General features: G+C 37.4%; 1 protein-coding gene across 6 annotated transcripts in view; it reads right to left on the bottom strand.

Moving 5' to 3' along the window:
- Window positions 1–17,809, bottom strand: part of INTU (inturned planar cell polarity protein) — an 81,817-nt gene that overhangs the window by 40,062 nt on the left and 23,946 nt on the right. For all 6 annotated transcript variants that reach the window (XM_070504725.1, XM_070504727.1, XM_014839203.3 and 3 more), the window contains exons 3-4: window positions 10,412–10,497; window positions 1,035–1,238 (exon numbers count right to left, since the gene is read on the bottom strand). In XM_070504725.1, the coding sequence (XP_070360826.1) occupies window positions 1,035–1,238; window positions 10,412–10,497 (290 nt within the window). The remainder of the gene's footprint in view (window positions 1–1,034; window positions 1,239–10,411; window positions 10,498–17,809) is intronic.

Below are 17,809 nucleotides of genomic sequence, written 5' to 3'. Positions count from 1 at the left end.
TTTCTCTCTTCTCTCATTAGCGAACTAGATGTGAAGATCCAACAGGGGGCTCGGAAGCCCTTGGGAATAACGGAACCGCCAGATGAAGGGCTCCAATCCCTGAGCCACATGAACAAATACTACATTAAAATGAGAAATAAACTTTTATTATGTTAAGCCACTGAGATTTTGGGTTGTCTGTTACAGCGATTGGCCTATTCTAACTAATATAATGTCGAATTAAAGCTCTTTCAAGAAAAGGTGAAAAAGACATCATCAGATAAATAACAACAAGAAGAATTTATCACCAATAGACTTGCACTAAAAAAAAATAGCTAAAATACATGTTTTAGGAAGAAGAAAAATAATCAAATAAGGACAGTCTGAGATGCAAGAAAGAAGAGTGAGTAGAGAAAATGTCAAGCATATATGTAAATTTAAAGAAGGAAATATATGCACGAAATATAGTGTATAAAATATGCATTTCATAATACATAATTTATACATTTTATAATGTATAAAGTCATAATTATCAGTAGCAGTACTAGTAGTATACTTATGCCCAATTTGTGGAACTAAAAAAAAAATGATAGCACGAAAATATTGATGACAAGAGCATGGAGGTGAAAGGGATAAGTGGACTTAGGGTGTACTACAGGCCTTGGATTATTCTGAAAAGGGGTTAAGATAGTGCTTAATGTTAGACTCTGTTAAGACAAATATCATGGTAAAATTTTAAGAGTAATCACTAAAAAAATAAAAAGAGTATATACTGTTTTTGAATAACAATGATACAAGCACCCACAAATAGGTTAAGAAAAATATTATGGAAAAAGCAGTTCAAACAGAAATTTTTAAAAAGATGGCAGAAAAACTTCAAATATTTCAGTAATCTCTATAAGTAGACTCAACAAACTTGTCAATTAGAAGATTGCTGTGTACAAAACATACCCACACCATAAAGATACAGAATGACTGAGAAAAAGCACTTATTCATTTGGAAGACTATAAAAAAGGTCCTTACTTTTTCCTTTGCACTTTGAGAAGACACTCACCTCTTCCTTTGATGTTTCCGAGTCGAGCTGTAGTGTGAGGTACATAACGATATGAGGAGTGTTTAGAATATTCTGCTGGATACCTTCCACCTCTTCTCCCCACAGAAGTTTCACTAAATCACTTGTGTTGGACGGTGCCTTTTTCTGTCTGGGTTCAGTTGTTTCCTTTTTCACAGCATGTGCATTTTCAAATGTCAGTTTTACCTTTAAAAATTAAAACAACGTGTTGATTTTCAACAATGGAAAATCAGCTACAGTTTTCACAAAGAAGGATCTGTACACACACTCATGTACACTCAGGTATACACAGTGCATAAAACCATCCTAGAGTGTGGATTCCTTGATGGCAGGGACTGTGTATTCTATTTATGTTTGTTCCTCCTGCTTATAGCCCAATGGCTGGGCCATATTATTATAGATATTTATTGAGTAAGAATGTATAGTTCTCTATACAAAAATTCATTTATTTAAACTTAATCACTGTATTCTAAGTATTGACAACAAAACCAAGACATGCCACAGAAAACAAAAATTAGTATGATCTGTTGTGTAACAGAGAGTTACATTACACTATGAACACTGATAGCACGGACTCATCTGGGGAAAGTAAAAAGAGATTCAGGATTAAAAGCGACCTCATACAAACAGAGTTAGCTCTCCTTTCAAGTGAGCCGATATTCAAATATTCTTATTTTAGACATTCTTTGTGGTCCTTTAAAATAAAGGGTAAGGAGAACAAAAAATTATCAACGTGCCATATCTTGGACCATGGCCCTAGGAAGATTATCATCAAGATAGTTTTAATTCCATGGCCCAATGTCAAACAAGATTGGTAAGAGTCCAGAGCGTGGCCATCTTCCAGTTATTGAGAGGTAGCTTCCACTCCTCAATTACCTTTCCTTGAAAAAGGAGATGTGTCTAGACGCCAGTTGGCCAAAGACAACTTGCTCATTTCCAAGAAGCACCAGGGCGTATCTTGACTAAAAGAAGCTTTCACTAAATACAGTAATTTTGTGTAGCAAGGACATCATCATAAGATATATGGGCACAAAGTATTCCTAATGTTTAAAATCTTATCAGAATACAGATGAGTAAAATGGGACATTCTAACCATAGTAATCCACAAAATTGTAAATTTGAACACTAAAGTTCAATGTCTCTTTTAAAACTAGACTAAATTTTAAAAGTCAAAAAATAAATTCATGCTTGATCAAGAATAAAGAAGTTTGGGGCCAGCCGCAGTGGCCTAATGGTTAAGTTCAGCACGTTCTGCTTTGGCAGCCTGGGTTTGGTTTCCAGATGCAGACCTACACCACGTGTCTGTCAGTGGCCATGCTGTGGTGGTAACTCACATACAAAAAGAGGAAGAGTGGCAGTGGTTGTTAGCCCAGGGCAAATCTTCCTCAGCAAAATAAGTAAGTAAATAAATAAAAAGAAGTTTGGTCAATATATGTATATTAAATCATCACGTTTTACACTTTAAAAAAAAAAATCACATTGTACAACCTAAATATATACAATTTCTATTTGTAAATCATACCTCAATAAAGCTGAGGAAAAAGAAGACGTCTAGTCAATATTTAAAAGCAGATAAAGTTGTTTGTATGCAGTTAAGTTGCATTTGGGGGAAATATTTTAAAATTATTATCAAGACAGTAATAATCCCTATTTTTAATAATATATAACAAAAGGTACCATTTTCAAGGCCAACTTTAAATATGTGATAAATATTAACTCATTACAGTCACTTTTTAAAAATGAGCTTTACGGGGCTGGCCCCGTGGCCGAGTGGTTAAGTTCCCGCGCTCCGCTGCAGGCGGCCCAGTGTTCCGTCAGTTCGAATCCTGGGCGCGGACATGGCACTGCTCATCAAGCCATGCTGAGGTGGCGTCCCACATGCCACAACTAGAAGGACCCACAACTAAGAATATACAACTATGTACTGGGGGGCTTTGGGGAGAAAAAGGGAAAAAAAAAAGAGCTTTAAATAAATATTTATATAGTTTTATATTTTTAATAAAAATGTTAAGCATATTATTTTAAAAAATTCATTCATAATCCCACCAACCTATCCAAGTGTTGTTAGTATTATACTGTAAAATAATCTGTCCTGATGAATAAAATCTTCCAAAAGAAAAATATCTAGATAGCTTCTTTTTTGTTGACAAGGAGTGACTATTTATGGCTTTTTTTCAATTTTGCTTATCTGTAGTTGTCTGTGGTATTTCAGGACCACTAAGCTATCTTTGTCCACATATAGTGAATTAAGTTAAATAAACATCTTTTCTGAAATAAGCCTCAGATTTTATTTTATTTTATTGACAAGTAGAAGAGAAGAGACGTAAGGTCTAAATTCATCAATACATATATGTTCAAAGTAAAGATGAACTAGGTCACAACTGGCAGTAATCTGTAGAGAGAGTAGAAGGGGAGAAGTCCCCCATGAAATTTTTCTGAGGCCTGATGATCATGTTTCTTTACAAAAAATTTAATATCGTTCCAAATGGAAAAGTTCAACCTTTACTAAATTTTTTATGTTTTCTATAAACCTGATGTTGAAAATGGGCCCTTGGTATTAGAACACTGTATCAAAAAAGGCTGAGTATAACATTAGTATACGTGGGGAGGACATATTAAGCAAACTAAATAAAAATATAAAAAATTAGAGCTCCTATATGGGAACAATCAAGAGTTATCCAACGAAATTAATGTAAGATTAAAGTGAAGAAGAGCTGAAGAGACACTGTTTTAGAAATGATCTTAGAAGGATGTGAAAAAGAGTATTTGGTGTGAGGTTTTGACCCAAACAAGCAACATGTAAGCATTATATGGCTTGAAAGACTACGTTCTGAGGGTGGCATCTATTCTAATGGGTAATGCTCAACATATGTACACATAAACATAAACATGAGCATAAATACATAGATCCTTGAACAAGGATTTGATGAAGTGAGTGGCTTGGTGGTCAGGGGGTTCTTTTATCTGGGAACGAGGATTTAGGAGTGTCTAAAAGAAAATATATGGGAGCCTTTGGTGGTGTTCCTCAGAAATGTGAGAAATCCTCAGAGTTTGGGGAAATCTGGAGCGCAGACTTTGTGACAGGACAGATGGGAGCTTTGAAGACTGTCCCCAGCACCTCGCTTTGGGGAGGAGCTAGGTATATAAGGGAGTGGAGGGGGATAAATCTGATTGTGGGGAGCACAAGATGAGTGACATCAGAGGGAGCAGATGTCACAGAGACAGGCTGGGTCTGCTGGAGTGTCTGTGGGAGCTGTGCACACCAGCGGTGAACAAGGAGAAAGATGGGTCCTCAGAGGAAGAAACGTGCCCCAGAACAGGGAGGGCGTCTTCTCCAGCTGAGATTCTTGGGGGTGGAGAAGTCAAAAGATAGGGTGTGACCCACCAAAAATGACAAAAGGAAATGAGTGGGTAGACTTAAAATAAAAATTCACTAATTTTACTTTAGGCAACAACAACCTAAAATTTAAGACTGGTTTGCTATGCTTAGTGAAAAACGGCATACGAACTTTAACGTTATACTTGGCAAGCAACAGCACTTCTTTCTGTGGTGCAAGGACCTTCTCCCGTCACCATGACAAAAACTCAAACCAATACACACACCACAGAACCATCCATTAAAATTCTTTAGAGAACTATTTTAGCCGCCATTCTTCTAAATTAAGTAAAGTTGGCTCCATAATGCAAAGATAATTACATTTTAACAGGACACTTTGAAAAGCTTACATGTTAAGTAGCTACAAATATCAGAAGATATGGTTATCTTGATAAAATGATAAAGGGTGAGACAGATAACCAAATTAAGAATTGAGTGCTATTTTTAAAATAGGGGTTGACATAAGCAAATATTAAGGATATTACATGTTTTATAGGAAAAAAATTTTATCAAGAAACATCTAATATAAGATAGGTTACATACAGCTTTTTATAAAAAGGGGTTTTTATTTTTCCTCCATGGATATTAACCTGTGACACGTTCATCATCTCTCACCTCCTGTCTTCCTGGAAACATTTTCTTATTTGTGCAATTTGCTCATCTTTTCCTCCTTCCTCCCAGTTCAGAAGATAATATGCTTTTCCTCAGGTCCGAGGACACGCATGCTATTAACTAGTCACTTCCAAAATCTTGTTGCTTTTCTTTTTTTTGAGAAAGATTAGCCCTGAGCTAACATCTGCTGCCAATTCTCCTCTTTTTTGCTGAGGAAGACTGGCCCTGAGCTAACATCCATGCCCATCTTCCTCTACTTTATATGTGGGATGCCTACCACAGCATGGCGTGCCAAGCGGTGCCATGTCCGCACCAGGGATCCAAACTGGCGAACTCTAGGCTGCTGAAGTGGAACGTGTGCACTTAACCACTGTGCCACCCAGCCGTCCCCTCTTGTTGCTTTAATTATTCCCTCTCTCTACTTCTATTTTCACTTCATCCCATTTAACAAACAATGTATCTTCAGCCTCTGCCACCCAAACAAATTCTCTCCCTCCCCCATTATTACCACGCCATCCTCTTCACACAGTGGGACGCCGGGAGGCTGTCAGAATCTGAAGCAGCTCCAGAGGCTGACCAGTCTCTCACCTCTGCCTCACGGTCTGCTCTGTCTCTCTTGCATCTTTTCTACTCTGCATGTCTGATCCTTTCTCCTTCGGCTGGCAGATGCTTTGAATATTCCTTAGTCGAAATTCTGAAGGAACTGAGTCTGCTTGGCTCAGCAAATTCTCTCTCCTTGGTCCTCTTCTCTTTTGGGCAATCTCACTGAATTGTTCAAGATGAATAATAATTCTTCAAGATGCCATCTTGGACTCCTCTCTCTCCTGCAGTAAGTACTGTCCTCTTCGCTTCCTGCACACCTTAATTCTAACCTGCTCCTTCTCCTCCACATCCACAGCCAATGCCATTGTTCAGGCCTTTATCACCCCTCTTCTAGGTTACCGTAAAGCTGCCCACTTGGTTCCCCAAGCTCCAATCCCATCTAGAGTGATATATTTCTAAAATGCAAATCTGATCACATCTGTCCTCCACTTTTAAATATTGACATAGATGGTTACTTCTGGGTTCTGAGAATAGAAGACTCACAAATACTTTTTTAAAATTTTGCCAGTCTAATTCCTAATTTTCCCCCAATATATATGAGTATCACTTTTGAGTAACAAGGAAACAAAAGTTAAAACATTTCACTCAAGTATCACCTCCTCTGAGAAGCCTTTCCCCCTTTCTTAAGCCTAAGGAGTACTTGACAGGTAAGAGTTCAAGACAAATGTTCTGCAGGTTGAACTAGAAAAAGAGACGGCTTCCTCCGAAGCTTCAGGAAACCAGTTACCACCCAGTGCTTAATGCAATCAATCCTAGTCAACTGCAAAGTAGACCCAAGCTCCCTGATCAAGCCAGGAGAAGGGATGGTGAACTACGCACACAATTATGTGCTTGCTGATAAATGAATGCATAGAGCTGTGGCAACAGATCAAGGTCACAGAAGTCAGTCGTTAGAAGAGTACTTGCACCCTTGCTCCTGTCATTTTAAATTTCTAAAACCTCTTTTTTGTAAACTCGCAACTTCTTATTTTAAAAATTTCAAACCTACAGAAAAGTTGCAAGAATGGTACAATAATTACTTGTATTTTCCTCACCCAGTTTCACCAATTGTTAACATTTTGCCACATATGCTTCCTCCCTCCCTCCTCCCCTGTCTTATGCCCCTCTCCTTCCATTCTCACCTTCTCTGTCTATGGACTTAAAAATATTTTTGGCTGAACTACTTGGGAATTATTTGCAGACATTTTAACGCTTCATCGCTAAGTACTTCAGCATATATCTCCTAAGGGTAAGGGCGTCCTCCTACACAATCACAATATAATTATCATACTTAGGCATTTTAATATTAAATATAATACTATCATCTAATAAAGCCCAGATCCAAATTTCGCTATTGTCCTGATATAGCTGTTCCCCACTGCAATCTAGGATCAATTAAAGATTAGCTACTGGGGCTGGCCCCGTGGCCGAGTGGTTAAGTTCGCGTGCTCCGCTGCAGGCGGCCCAGTGTTTCGTTGGTTCGAATCCTGGGCGCGGACATGGCACTGCTCATCAGACCACGCTGAGGCAGCGTCCCACATGCCACAACTAGAAGGACCCACAATGAAGAATACACAACAATGTACCGGGGGGCTTTGGGGATAAAAGGAAAAAAATAAAATCTTTTAAAAAAAAAAAAAGATTAGCTACTGTGTTCAGCAGTAGGTTACCTTAGCCGGCCCGGGTCTAGCACAGCTCTCTAGTCTTTTTTCTTTCATGATAGCAACACTTTCAAAGAATCTAAGTCAACTGTTTTGCAGAATGCTAAAACCTGGCTTTAAAAGAAATGATTTGGGCTTTTTGTACCTCATCTAGCATACAGGCTTCACCTCTGGATTGCATTCTGGTATTCTAAATTTATCTATAATGGAACTTATCTAAAAATCAAACAGAGAACTGTAGAGTTGGAATTGGGCTTAGAGATTTATTCCTTCAAATTCCCTCAGATTATAGATGAGGAAACTGAAACCCAGAAGAATTTAGAAACTTGCTCAGGGTGAGCTTTAAATGGAGATGAGACCTCTTTCTCCTCAGAGACCTTTCTACCTCATTATACTCTCTCCGAGGCCATCTTCTGCTGGATGACATGAAACTTTCAGACCATTTTAATACTCTGAGTATAAGTTTAAAATGTTACTGCTAGATATTTCCAGATTTAAACATTAAAAAGTCTCCTACAGTATTCTTTATAAATCAGCAGTCCTCTTCTCTTATTGTTTGAATGACTGTTTCAAATGCCACAGACACAGACCAGGTAAAAAGACTTTTTCTGGGACAAATCCGCCTCAGTTAGCTCTGGCCCAGAAAAAACAAAGATCCACCAAGATTGTGTGAGAAGAGGAAGCATCATGCCCAGGAATGATCAGTTCCAGTTCTCTGAGTTATTAATTCTGCATCCTTGGACAAATCATTAAATCTCTTAGATTTTTTTCCTTCATGTATAAAATAGGAATGCAAATTCTTGGAGTCTAATGGACTGTTACGAAGAACAAATGAAATTATTAAAGGAAATGGGATTAGCAAAGCATCAACATACTACCTGGTACGCACGAACACTAGTTCTCTTCCCAGTTCTACTGGTAGTGAAAAGTTTACAGTTTATCCCACCTTTCCACACTAATGATGTAAGAAAATTGTGGTTTACTAATCAAACATGATTTCCAGTTAAAGGAATTGTAGCTATTTTCTAAATCATTATTAAGATATGTTAGCATAAATGCCGGGGCTTGCTTTTGAATAAGACACAGCTATGATACCAATTCTGCTAGTAAAACAAACAAATGCATACATGTTTACACACGGGGGAAAACCACAAGGAAATATTCCAAATGCTAACAATAAATATCTTCAGGTGGTGGAGTCTTAAGAGATTCTGTCCCCTTTTTTGTATTTTTCAAAATTTCTATAATGAACATGTATCACTTTCACAATAAGGGAAAAAAGTTAATTTTCTTAAATAATAAAAAGATTTTAATAATGTATGTTTTATGAAGGGATTATATTCTCAAATTGTATACAGTCAAAATCTCCTTGAAATTACATCAGGAATGGAAGGCCATGCTGGAGTACAACATGTTCTCTCAATATGATAAATCTGACTAATAACAGTCAGTTTTTCTTCCATCTTTAAAACAAACTGCTGTTTCCTCATTTTGGCATAAGACGTATGTATTGGCACTTAAAAGCCACGTTATATAAAACGTATATGTTTAAACACAGAACCTCATTAATGCAGCAAGATGCTCATGCTATAAAGGCAAATTGTGGAAACAGCAGATACACAACTCATTTCATGCTTAAAAAGGACATGCAAATAGTGAGCAAATTGGTTCAAAATATTTAAATCACTATTTCTCTTCCTTTTTTGCCTGCGGAGTGTGCACAGCTGAATTTGCAAATGTTAATTAAACATAAGTATAATGTGACTCCACTGTAAATAAAATTTTTCTTTTTTTGAAGGCAGAGGAGATGTGGTTGAACTCTGGCAATACTGGCAGAACACCTGCAACCGACATAGGCAAGGAAGGATGAGCCCTCGATCAGGGCTGACAAGCAACCAGTTTACTTGGGTGAACCTTTTTCACTTGTTAAAATACTGTAATTCTATGTTACTGATTGGTAAGTAGCTGCTATCTGAGCCCCCTGAGGTGCCCCAGTACCTTGGACCAACCCAGGACCTCCCTACATCTAGCAACTAAAGCGGATAACACCCACTCTATTCCAGCACTATGCCTGGGGTCTGCCTCATTGTTAATATTTTGAACACCACTCCATCTCCATCTCTATCTCCATCCATTCCCAGGAATTGCTGGTCACTGGCTACCATAGTTATTTCAGCACTTTCACTTGACATTTCCAAAGATAGCTAAATTTACAGAGCGTGTGCGTGTGTGTGTGTGTGTGTGTGCGCGTGTGTGTGTGTGTGTTTTAAGGGAAGGCAGTGAGCATAACGGAAATCCTATTTCTTAGAAAACAAGGAATTTCATCATGGGTCCTATTACTTCAGAATCTCCCATCAGATGCAGGTAAGATTCTGATTTGTCAGGGATTCTGTTCTTCTCCTGATCAATCCAAAAACTGCTTCATCCTCTCACTGCCTGATGGAATCTCTAATCTCTCTAAAGCGTATCATCCTCCCTCTGCCTCAAAACAGACAAAGCCAAATTCAAATGCTAACAAGAGTGGAACGTTCATAAATAGGAGGTATAGCACTTCTAAAATACATCTAATGACCTAAAAATGTCATCTCTGATATAAAATGTCAATGTCAATAAAACGTCAAAAGTTTCAAAGTAACTTTTTATGAAAGAGATTTATTTTTACCCGCAAAGAATGAAAAATAATTCATTAAGTAGCTAACCAAAAGCTCAGGAATAAGGCTAGACCAGCTAACAGAAAAATCAAGAAAACAGTATAATTATTTTTAAAATCAACAAAACTACTTTAAAAAAAACTTTATGGCAGTAATGATTTTAATAAGTCAGAGAACAGAAACTTCCATGACTGTTTAAAATGACTTTTCCAGGAACTGGATTTTCATCAGCACATACAGTAGTTATAAGGGCAAGTTGGTCATTATATGTTTTCATTATTGTTCATGTTCCTGCTTTACTTAGGATGAGTTTTACTTGTAGATACTTCTCTCTCTTTTTAGAACAATCTCCAAAAGTTAAAAATGTTAACAAGATCTAAAATTTTTTAAATACCCAAGTGCGTTAAGTATGACTCACTCAGAATCTTAAAAAAATAATACAATTCGTCATAAAACCCAGAAAAAGAACGTTCATACCTGCATAGGTCCAGGGATGCAAGACAGAACTCTCTCTATGTTCTCAGAGGTCACGTCAACATCGTTCACAGCAACAAGGACATCACCTGAAAACAGAATAACAATAAAAGATATTTGCGTGAATATCCCAAAACCAAAAAGATCTAGAATTGAAACATTAAAAAGCATCTATTTGGACCTCTTCAAAGTACAATGGAAAAGGTGGTACAGACAATCAGGGACTTGTCCAAGGTCATAAAGCTCATGAGTGGCAGAGCTAATCTCCCACTCCACTCTTTCTTAAACTATAATATAGCCCAACATTGCACCACAACTAAATGCAACCTATGAATGTTTAAAGAGTGGATATTCTCATTTTTGATACAACTGGAGAATTATATAAACCCAAAGAACAAATGGAAAATTTGTAGCATAAACCAACTACTGTGCTTAACAAAAGTGACTAACTACTTGGATCCACAGCAAAAAAGATTTAGCTGCAATTTTCACTAAATCCATGTGATGCATCATATCTCAATATGCTTTGGTCTTCACTGTTACTATTGATCTGTGTCTACACACAGCTCTTTGTTTCACAGGCCCCACCATATCAAAATACATAGTATATTTTGATAAAAATTCCCTCCACGGTTTTTTTAAAAATATGTACACTTATCAAATTTGGTGGCTTTAATAAAATAAAGATCAGTGTTAAAATGGAAATTTACTTTTACAACATAAAGATAATATCAAAATACCAGTGAGCTATATTAATAGAACTATATACCTACCAAGGTTATTTTTTTTTTTTTTTTAAGATTTTATTTTTTCCTTTTTCTCCCCAAAGCCCCCCGGTACATAGTTGTGTATTCTTCGTTGTGGGTTCCTCTAGTTGTGTCATGTGGGACGCTGCCTCAGCGTGGTCTGACGAGCAGTGCCATGTCCGCGCCCAGGATTCGAACCGACGAAACACTGGTCCGCCTGCAGCAGAGCGCACGAACTTAACCACTCGGCCACGGGGCCAGCCCCCTACCAAGGTTATTTTTTTCTCATCATTCCTAAATATATCACTAGGAAATTGATCAAATAATTCATATTCATCTATTCATTAATTCACCCAACAAATATTTATTGAGCACCTACTGTGTGCCAGGCACTGTTCTAGGCACTGCAGATCGAGACTTGAACAAAATAAAAATCTCTACTCACATGGAGCTTAATCATCTTTGGAGAAGTTGAATAATACACATGTACATAGATAAAATGATGTTGGTAGACAATTCTCCATCAGTCTCTCATGTTTTTGTATATCTTGCAAACCAAAGCACTGAAAGTCTTTATTCTCGATTATCTGTATAATCCAGAAAGTCTTATTCTGGATTATACAAAGGATGTTTGTATAGTAAACAGCCTAGGACAATAGAGATAGTGTCTTCCTCCAGAGCAAAGGTCAAGTTTGTTTAATGTACAGTATAACGAACATAGTGTCTCCCTCTATATCTTATTAATAATTGTTATTTATAAAAGATTCATGTTCCCTAAACTCAAAGTTCCTCTCCTTTAATGTAACCTACTATGTGTTTAGGTGTCACCTGGCCCTCCTCATGTTGCCCTGTGGGAATGAGGGTTGGGGAACAGGTCAAAATGCTGTTACCTTAGTTAGCGCTATTCCTCTCCTCCCTCTCTCCCTTCCTCCCTTGTCCTCCTTGATATTCTTTCAGATGGAGAATGGGTTAAGCGCAGAGTGAACAGGAAGAGTTTCTTAGGCCATCCCCATGAAGGCTTACAATGGCCTGTACTAGGTTCAGATGCTCAAGAGATGCTATTTAGTTGAGAGTTCTGCAGGTGTGGCCATGTCGCCACCGAGTCATTATGATGGTCAACGACTGCAGCACTTTGAGCAACCTGGTAACTTTTCTTTTCTTTTTTTTAATGCTTTTTAAAAAAATTCATTCATTCATTCATTCATTAAATTTTTTTTGAAGAAGATTAGCCCTGAGCTAACATCTGCTGCCAATCCTCCTCTTTTTGCTAAGGAAGACTAGCCCTGAGCTAACATCCTTGCCCATCTTCCTCTACTTTACATGTGGGACACCTACCACAGCATGGTGTGCCAAGTGGTGCCATGTCCGCACCCAGGATCCAAACTGGTGAACCCCGGGCTGCTGAAGCAGAATGTGTGCACTTAACTGCTGTGCCATTGGGCCAGCCCCAGGTAACTTTTCCTAAAAGGAAGAACTTGCAAGCTGAAGTAAACGTCCAACTTTAGTTCAATTTGGAAAAAAAAAACACCATATCCTGTTAATTCTTTTTAAATAAGAGATTAAGCAAGTGTACTGTACCAAATTATTTATAGCTGTAGGGATTTAAAAAGGAAAAGTAAAGGAAGAATGAACACAATATCTGAGTATTAATGTAAAACAAAACCACTTCTGGACCATTCTATCCATTGTTTGTGTAGTCAATAGATTATGCTAACCTCAGGACACCTAAACAGTCATGTGCCAAATAACGACATTTCGGTCAAGGATGGACCTAGATATATTACAGTGGTCCCATAAGATTATTCCCGTACTGCCTAGTTGTATAGTAGGCTGTACCATCTAGGTTTGTGCAAGTACACTCTATGATGTTAGCACAAGGATGAAATTGCCTAATGACATGTTTCTCAGAACACATCCCCATTGTTAAGCAACACATGACTACAGTTCTGCGGCCGAGTGTCTCACGGAGTACCACCTGAGAGCACCATGTGCAACAAACCTCTAAAAGTAGGAGACATGTATCATCATACAAGATACGAAAATAAATTTTAGAGCAAGTGCAGTAGTAGTCATAATATTTTTAAATGTTTAGTAGAAAATTTTCTCTTTCTATCAAAGAAGTGTTACATCCATTTCTCATTCTCCCAGATATTTCTTTTCCTCACGTTTTTCTGAACACCTCTGTGAAGTGACTCAGAGATGGTCGGCTTCCTGGACATCACATCAGCGCAGTGGGCAGCCTGCACTCCAGGAATGATCTTTCTCAGCTTTCTCAATGGGAGTCATTAGTATGCACTGTCCCATTTCAAAGGCTGAAAGGCAAGGAACTGCATGAAGTGGTTTGAATCGCTAAATAAGAAATGGTCTGGGGATTACTGATGGGCAGAAATAAGTGGAAAATTCTATCAAGAGATACCTTCAAGAATCAAAACATAGAGAGGTGAGATCAGTTTATCAGTGCTTAAATCAATTCCTCAATGTAAAAAAGTTAGTTACTTGATAAAACATCAATTTCTCAGCATCTACTTAATATCAAACAACAAACGTAAACTAAAGGGCTACTATCTAAGGCACCAAGGGCTATGAAAATATATACACAAAAGGCTGTTTACTGCTGTACTTATACCATATACAAAATGAATATGCAGTTTAAGAAATTACTTTGAAACAAAATTATTACACGTAAATGCAAGAAGAAAGGATACATATCAAAATGCCACCTTTGGGTATGTGGGCTTTTTCTTTTTTCTGCTTAACTACATTTTCTAAACTGTCCATAATAAACATACACTATTACTATTGAAAGAGAAAAAAAATCGAAACTCCTATTTCATCCAAAAAACCCCCCACAGTGGTTGGCAGAATAACTGTCCTCCAAAGACGTTCACATCCTCATCTCTGAAATCTGTGTACATGTCACCTTACATGGCAAAAGGGACTTTGCAGATAGAATTAAGGATTTTGAGGTTGGGAGATTATCCAAACGAGCCCAAAGTAATCACAAGGGTCTTTATAGGAGGGAGGCAGGAGGGTCAGTCAGAGAGAGACTTAAAGATGCTACGCTGCTGGCTTTGAAGATGGAAGAAAGGACAAGTGAGGCAAGGAAAGCAGGCAGCCTGGAGAAGCTGGCCAAGGAAAGGGATTTTCCCCTGGAGCCTCCATAAGGAATGCAGCCCTGTGGACAGTGATTTTAGGGCAGGAAGAAACATGTTAGACTTCTGACTTTCAGAACTACAAGATGACAAATTTGTATTGTCTTAAACCTTTACGTTTGAGGTAATTTTGTCACAGCAGCAAGAGAAAATGAATACGCTCACCTAACAATACAAAGCAATCTTGGCTAAGCACCAAACAAAGAGTCAGGGACCGTGAAAACCAAAGAACAGAGATGGATATACGAGGTACACTTGGAGGTCACTGGGGAAAAAAATTAATCAGTCTTGTTAGCAGGGGCTGTTTACACAGAGAAGGACTGGGGAATATGAATGGGACAGCCAGGTGGGATCAGACTGAACTTAAATTGATCATTTAAATTAAGCCCAATTTGACTTTGGGAGGAGAGAATTTGGTTTTAGAAACACAGTCACCATACTCCCATTTTATACATTCAAGTTAATGCAATGACTCTCAATGCATTTACTGATAAATTCCTAAGTTTTCAGAGAATGAATTTTACTGGGTTTTTTTTTTTTGAGCTTCAATATCAATCCCTCATCTATAATACGCAGGCACTGAACTAGAGAAAATTCAGGTCCCTCCCAACCTGCCATTCTAGAAGTCCCTGAATAATGGTAGCTCATGTATTATAACTATCATTCAGAATACTTGATGAAGTAAAATACCACATTCCCTGATGATGCTGGATGAGACACTAGCGCGAGGTTTTTATTTCTCATTAAAATAGAAAATACTACTATGGAATGTTGGAAAAATTATCTATGACCCCAACACTATACCCATGAAATTTCTGCAAATAATTTCTCGTCTTTACCTATGTTCACACAAAGGAGGTATCAAGGATTTTATCCTTTTAAACCTCTCAAATAATAAGAATTTTCATGCTGCTACATAATTTTTAGAATTATAATTTTAATAGTTGAGTAACATAAATTTGTTAAATCATAATTCGAATACCCATACCCTTGTTTGACACTTTCATGCTTTTTATTTTTTATTATTACTAAAAAATGTTTCACTAAACAATTTCATGCAGTTTTTCCTCCTTTTACATCTGGGGTCAGCAAGCTTTTTCTGTAAAGGGTCAGATAAGTAAATATTTTAGGCTCTGCGGGCCATATGGTCTCTGTCACAACTGTTCAACTCTGCCTCTGTAGCTGGAAAGCAGCAATAGACAATAAACAAATCCATGTGGCTGTGTTCCAATAAAATTTTATTTATGGACACCGATACTTGAATTTCATATCATTCCCATATGTCATAAAATATTATTCTTTTGATTTTTTTTTTTTACCACTGAAAAAGGTAAAAGACATTCTGTTTGCAGACTATACAAAAACACGTGGTGGGCCTGATGTGAGCTGCTGGCTGTGGTATGCAGATTTGTTTTAGATTCTTTCTTTAGGATAAACGTCTCAAAATGGATTAACTGGGTTAAACGGTACACTGTTGTAGCTTAATAGTTATTTCCAAATTACATTTTGAAAGGATTAAATAATTTCTTTTGTTTTTGCTTCAAAGAGAAATCCTTTGGCACTTTCCCCAACCCATTCAAATGAGCAACCCAGCAAGTGAGAAAGCTCTCTGAATGGAAATCACAAGCATGGGTCTCAGTTTTATCACTCACTGGCTGTCTGTGGGGTAAATCATGTAATCCTCTTGGTGGTTATCTGTAGAAGGAAGTAACTGCATCAGAATCTCTCCAGAAAGGCCAAAATACCCTAAAATTCTCCTTCCAATGAACTCCCCGCTTTAGTTTCTTTGCTTTACTACTGGGTCAAGTACTGCAGCTAAAAACGTGGGAAAGAAATGATGGGAGAGAAGAGAGACAGACAGCAGAGTTACTTTCATGAAGAAAACTGAAATGCTACAAGTATTACAGAAGGTGAAAATAAAAACGCATACCAAATAACAACATGAAGAATATTAGAGAACAAAATCACAGCTTAGGTGTTCATAAAAACCAATCTATCTTTTTAAGAAAGTACTGCAAATATTTTAACTGGAAACAACCAAAATGTCCATCAACAGCAGAATGGAAAAATAAATAATATATATTCATACTTTAGAATTCTACATAGTGACAACATGGATATTTCTCAAAGATTATAAGCTAAAGAAAATAGACACAGGAGAATAAACAGCATATACTTCCATTTATATGAAGTTCAAGAAAAGGCAAAATCAACTCTGTTGGTAGGAAGTGTGTGTCTTTTAGAAGATTAACTTTGGGAGAGAAAATTGACTGAGAGGAAGAGCCTTCTGGGTACCAGAAATGTTCTATATTGTTATTTGGGTGGTAGTTACACAGGTATATACATATGTCAAAATTCTTTGAATGTAAACTTAAGATTTGTGCATGTTATTAAAAAGACTCAATTAAAAAGACTTTTAAAGGTAGACAAAAAAGAAAAACTTCAAAAAATTTAGAGAGAAACTTACCACGAGTGTGTAGAAAACAAATCAATTTAGCGATCACAGGTGAAAACATTAGAAGTTCTACAAAAAGAGCTCGAAATAAAAACTGTTTTATTCTTCAGCAGAAACGGTCCACAGGGATATACATGACTAGAACATTAATGTGTGATATCTCTAACCCTGTCCTTTCCAATACTTAAAAAAACAAACAGTTAAAATGACCAAAAATAAGTAATCTTGAAATAAAATCACCCAGGTGATATGCAGTTTTTTAAGATGGAGATAAAAGGAGGACTTTCATTTGCTCTGGTCTGAGGATGGGGGCCGACTGCAGGTAGTCAAGGAGCTATGAGCTGACTGTCAAGCTTTAGGAAAAACTCAGAAACAGAAATATACAAAATAAAGATGCAAGTCCTTAGCAGCAGGAACAGCAAAAATGGCAGCAAAAAGGGCAGCAAAACCCCCACGACTCCAGCAAAGAAGAATCAGAATAGAATAGAATTCTGCTGTCTTGGAAAGAAAGAAGGAAAAGTGTCACCAGGCTTACTGTGCTGGCCAAGGCACGTTAGTCAAAGAAGGGTCATTCTCCAGCTAAACAATGGCAGAAGTCACCCCTAGCAAACGGCATGCATCACCAAGACAAAGTTTTCACGATCCTCCTTCCTACGGGGCTGCCTCACAGTTCAACCACAGACTGCGGTGTGAAACCAACTATGAAAGAAACAAGTGATAAACTTCCATCACAGAAGCACCCCGAGGGCTTAGCAAACCCACTATGACATTAAAATAGTCCACTCTTTACTCTCAAAGTACATAATTTAAAAAATACAGAATATAATCATAAAATACAAAATTAGAAAAAGTAGAGAAAACAATCACTCATGTCTCCACACTAACCCAACACTATTAGCATTTTGCTGTATTTATATTTACTTCTCTTTTTAAAATTTACCTCTAATTGTTTTCCCTGTACATAATCTTTTTACATGGTTTATACATTTATTCAATAAATGTTTTTTGAGGGCTTATTATGAAACAAGCATTTTGCTATGCACCAAGG

The sequence above is a fragment of the Equus asinus genome, chromosome 3 (assembly GCF_041296235.1).
Source record: "Equus asinus isolate D_3611 breed Donkey chromosome 3, EquAss-T2T_v2, whole genome shotgun sequence".
In the NCBI taxonomy this organism is placed as follows: domain Eukaryota; kingdom Metazoa; phylum Chordata; class Mammalia; order Perissodactyla; family Equidae; genus Equus; species Equus asinus.
This window is presented reverse-complemented; position numbering and strand designations above follow the sequence as displayed.